General features: G+C 43.2%; 1 protein-coding gene across 1 annotated transcript; it reads right to left on the reverse strand.

The window, feature by feature from the left end:
- Nucleotides 1–242: 242 nt before the first annotated feature.
- On the reverse strand, nt 243–1,214 carry LOC136391195 (olfactory receptor 1J4-like). The gene has a single exon (XM_066362719.1). The coding sequence runs from the start codon at nt 1,212–1,214 to the stop codon at nt 243–245; it is 972 nt and encodes a 323-aa protein (XP_066218816.1).
- Nucleotides 1,215–5,383: the final 4,169 nt, after the last annotated feature.

Raw genomic sequence — 5,383 nt, forward strand, 5'->3', positions numbered from 1 at the left:
CACAAATCTGCATTTAGAATTGTTAAATCTTATGCAAATGTTTTTGCATAAGATTTTGCATACATCTAAGAAGAGATGATTAACAAGGAAAAATTATAATTAGAAATAAATAATTATTAACGATCCAGTTATCAAACTTGACCAAGTTAATATATTAAGAACACTTATACATGGCAACAGAATGCCTATTCAATAAAGTTATAAGGTGATGACAACCATACAATAACTTTAGGAGCTATGTCTTACTTGCTCCTGACTACAATAAGAGAACTTACTGATTTCCACTTAAAGATGTTAACCCTGCTGACATACATTTCCAAGGCCTGTTTGATGTCTCTGTTCCTCAGGCTGTAGATGAAGGGGTTCAGCATGGGGGTAACTGCTGCATACATGACTGAAGCAATGATGTCTTTAGAATTCCATGAAGAGGAGAAAAAATAAACACTTGCAAGTGTCCCGTAGTATAAGGACACCACAAGGAGATGGGAGCCACAGGTAGAAAAGGCTTTATAGAGTCCCTTAGTGGAGGGGACCCTCAGGATGATGGTCCCTATATGGACATATGAGCCCAAAATAACACCCAAAGGCAGGAATAGAAGTATTCCGCCCTCAATAAAAATGAACAGGTCATTGAGGGAGATGTCAGAGCAGCTCAGCTTCAGGAGCACAGTGAGTTCACAGAAGAAGTGGCTGATGGTGTTGTCAGCACAGAAGGACAATCGGACCAAGAGGAAGGTGTGTGTCAGGGCAGTGCCACAAGAAACAGCCCAGGTAACAGCCACCAGCAGCACACACAGCCCCTCCCTCATGATGGTGGTGTAGTGTAGAGGGTGACAGATGGCCACATACCTGTCATATGCCATCACTGCCAGAAGGAAATTGTCAAGACCACCGAAAAGTATGAAACAATACACCTGAGCAATGCATCCCACATAGGAGATGGATTGTTGCTGAGTCTGCATGTTCATGAGCATCTTCAGGACAGTGACAGATGACACAGAAATGTCAGAGAAGGCCAAGTGGCTGAGGAAGAAGTACATGGGCGTGTGCAGGCGGGAGTCCAGCCTGATGAGCAGGATGATGAGCAGGTTGCCCAGCACCATGGTCAGGTACATGCCCAGGAACAGGGTGAAGAACCCGCGCTGCTGCCCTGGCCGCATGGGGAGCCCCAGGAGGAGGAACTCGGACACGCTGCTCTGGTTCTCGGGTCCCATGCTGCTCCCTGTCTGTTGGGGAGGAAGGAGGTTTGGGACTCTCAGCAACCTGGAAAGGATGACCAGCGACTTCACGTCTTCTCTGTCATTTTCTAAAAACAACATGAATTTTTTACTACAAACCTAATAATTTATGACACCTGTAGATGCGTGCATCCTCACACTATCCCAGTTAGGATCCAGGAAAACATTGCACTCCTAACGCAGCCAACTAGACTTCATTACGCAGAAGCAAAAGGGTGTTCACCGTTTCCTGGAAGCATAGTTTACTGATACTGAATCTGTGTCTTGAGGCACTAAGGATAGAGATGCAGCAGTGAACACGAAGAGCAAGGTCCCCACTTCTGTGAGGTTAGATCGTGATGGGCATGGAAGGATCATTTCTCCCCCAGGCCAGAGCCACACCACACTGACTCACTGTGACAGAAATAGAATCGATCCCCCAAACCTGGTATCAGTTGCTTCTACCTTAAAAAACATGACACTCCAGCCTCACTGCTGGTGGTGGAGTGAATAGAGCATCCACCCAGGTTGCTGAGGTACCTGGTTTGAAACCCCGAGGTCACCAGCTAAAGCGCAGGCTTCTCGGCTTGAGGTCCGGCTTGTCAGCTTGAGTGTGCGTTCCATATGTCATCCCAATGTTACTGAGTTGTGCCCAAGGTCATTAGCTTGAAGCCAAATTAGGAGAAACAATCAATACAGAACTAACTGAAGCAAGTAAGAGTTGATGCTTCTCATCTGTCTTTGTTTCTTTTTCTCTTTGTCATTCCTGTCTAACTCTCTCTAAGAAGGTAAAAGTAAAAAAATAAAAGAGACTCTGGTACAGTGTTGACATTGTTGGAGCATTGTCACACTCTAGTGAACCTGCCAGGTCCCACTGACCTACAGCTGTAAACTCATAGACACTCTTGAAACAGGTGGCTATTTCAAGTTACTTGATGCCTGAATAGTCTTCAAAATATTTTTCATAATAATGCTGAATATTTAGGTGAACATTTGAGTACTGGGCTGAGGATTTTACTTACGTTTACTAAGTAAATCCACACATAAGCCTTTTTCCCCAAAGTCTAAGACCACTTCACAGCTGCACTAGAAATATGTGTTCTTTCAACTTGTTAATTTTAAGAAATAGAAACTTAAATGATACAATTGCTGCAGGCACACAACAGTGCAGTAAAGGACAGTAGAGCAGTGGTCCCCAACCCCCGGGTTGCGGACTGGTACCGGTCCTTGGGCCATTTGGTACCGGTCCGCAGAGAAAGAATAAATAACTTACATTATTTCTGTTTTATTTATAATTAAGTCTGAACAATGTTTTATTTTTTAAAAATGACAAGATTCCCTCTGTTACATCCATCTAAGGCTCATTCTTGACGCTTGTCTTGGTCATGTGATATATTTATCTGTCTCACCCTAAAGGCCGGTCTGTGAAAATATTTTCTGACATTAAACCAGTCTGTGGCCCAAAAAACGTTGGGGCCCACTGCAGTAGAGCACACACACATGTGTATATATATATATATATATATATATATATATATATATATATATATATATATCTGTATGTATAAAATATGTCAGGTGTAATGTATATAATTGGATATACTACCATTTTCTATAGATTAAAAATTATAACTGCATCAGGGTTCAGTCTAACATGTCTTTGTGATCAGAACCCATGCTCTTAGCCATCACAAGTGGGAACCTCCCTTTAGTTGGTTACGGGAACCAAGCACAATATATTATTTTATAGCTGTGAGGACACAAATTTATACAAAATATTCTTAGTTTTTTTCTAGCTACTTAAATTCCTACATATTTATAATCTTTTCAAGTAATAGAACATTCTCAAATATGTTAACTTCTATTTATATAATAAAGATTTGTTGAAGATATCCACAACATACATGAGACAAGTATAATCTTTTTTTATAAACGTGGAAACTGAGGCAAAGGATTTCATTAACTTTCCCAATGTTTCATTGCAGTTTGATAGTGATTCTGCCCAAAACTCACACAGCTTGATGCCTGGAGTACCTTTTTTGCTGGCTTGGGATGCTCAATAAAAGTAAAGAAAGCGTTGCAAAATTGAAAATAGCGCGGTCACGCTCAGGTATATGAAAACGATAGGAGAATCATTTCAAGAAACAGAGACTTACTAAGACTTTGGTTATCTCAGCTCCTGGTGCCCCAGCAGGAAGACACCTCAGGAAATACTTGAGGTCACAGAAGCAGATCACACACACAAATATACACACACAGAGTGCTGATCTGAGGATTCCAGTCACCTCTGACTAAGATCCCATCCTAAGGGAAGGGTCGCCAGTATGTGGTTCAGCTCATAAACACTCATATACATACATACAAGGCATAAGTATCACTCAAAGCGAGACATACACAATGCACAATGATGTACACTCAACAACAATCACACTCACAATGCATATTAACACACCTGACTTATGACATGTGTGCTAAATACTCTACTCACCATATATACATAAATCAGGCACGGTACACACATGTAATCAAGAACACACCAGACCATACACAATTCAAAAATCTCATGAGAAACACACACCAACAGCACACATGCACACCCAGCCACACACTCACTACATCAGCACACCCGCTCCTATTACTGAGAGGCATGCTCCCGCCCCCTCTGACCCACCCCCTGCTGGGGGAGGGCAGTCAGCATGGGGCAGGTCTGCCTATTCTGTCACAGGTGCGGTCATTACACTCCCACCTACGCCATGCACGTGTCACATACACATGGTAACACACACACTGAGAAAACCAAACAATACACCTTCCTGCTCTCACACACAAGTGTGTCACCCACAAACGCAGCTGGCATGGGCAGCAGCACACTCTGCAGAGAGATGTGTGAGCCCTCTCTGACCTTGGTCCCCTGTGAGGTCGGCATCTTATTGTCCAGCAGCTGAGACGACAATCTCACTCCTGATGCCCAGCTGTGCTGCAGGTGTTTATGGTCACAGGCATGGACCAGGAGTCCCTAATCACACAGCAGGAGGTGATCACTTGGTCTATACCCACTAAAACAGGGCCTAGGTAGGCTCTAACTCAGGAAGAGGATCATGCTATGAGTTAGATACATAGCGCGCGCACACACACACACACACACACACCTATCAGACAAGCACAGGCTCAAACAGACACAATACATGCACACACACACACAGTCATGGACACAGAGTTCCACATGACCCGCTGGCACACAGGCAGACCCATCGCCAAGGGCAGAGTCCCAGCCCCTCTGACCTGTGCCCGTCACTGCTGAGTCAGACCCTTCTGCTCCAGACTGCTGCCCGACTCCTCAGGTTTCTTCAGGAGGCCTTAGGTCCAGACACAGAGAAGAAACATCTGTGGCCCTGGCCCTTCTAGAGACCTTCATTCTGCTCAGCCAGCTCCAGAGAAATGAGTCCAAGACATGACTTATTACTAATGAGAGACTGAAACCCAGTCCCCAAGCTTCGGGCTAGTTTCTGACTGTCCTTTGGGGAGCTGTGTGTCCCAGAGCCAGAGTCCTGGGGGACAGTGTCCCTGATTCCAGTGATGCTTTGGACTTTTTTTTGAAGTCATTGTTCTAGTGGGAAGGGATTTCCAACTTTTTATTCAGTAATGGTTCTATGTTGTTTTACTTTATTTATTTTTTTTGGTAGTGATTTTAAAGATATAGAAAAGTTGTAAAAATGATATAAAGAATTCCTGGACAGGCTTCACCCAGATTATTCAATGATTAAATTAATATTTTCTTATGTATAGCTTCTGTGAGTATGTATGCATGTATTTATGTATATTCCAAGGTTAGATTTTCAGCATATATGTCACAGTGCATATTATTAATTATGACATTAATTTTTTAAATAGTGTTTTTATCCTTGATCAGTTGGCTAACTTGGTGTCTGCCTGGTTCTCTAGTGCCAAGTTACCATTTTAAAAATACTATATGATCCCACTCATCAGTGAAATCTAATGAACACAATACACTGATGACAAAGTAGAAATAAAGGCATGGACACATGGACCAGATACACAGTCGCCAGAGGGAAGGGGTGAGGGGACGGGATGAAAGAAGGGAAGGGATTAGCTAAGAAAACATATACACATAACACATGGGTACAGACAGCAGGGAGGCCACAGCC

The sequence above is a fragment of the Saccopteryx leptura genome, chromosome 2 (genome assembly GCF_036850995.1).
Source record: "Saccopteryx leptura isolate mSacLep1 chromosome 2, mSacLep1_pri_phased_curated, whole genome shotgun sequence".
In the NCBI taxonomy this organism is placed as follows: domain Eukaryota; kingdom Metazoa; phylum Chordata; class Mammalia; order Chiroptera; family Emballonuridae; genus Saccopteryx; species Saccopteryx leptura.

Excerpts from the sequence above, each read along its gene's own strand:
- LOC136391195 (XM_066362719.1), bottom strand. The coding sequence starts at position 1,214 with ATGGGACCCGAGAACCAGAGCAGCGTGTCCGAGTTCCTCCTCCTGGGG.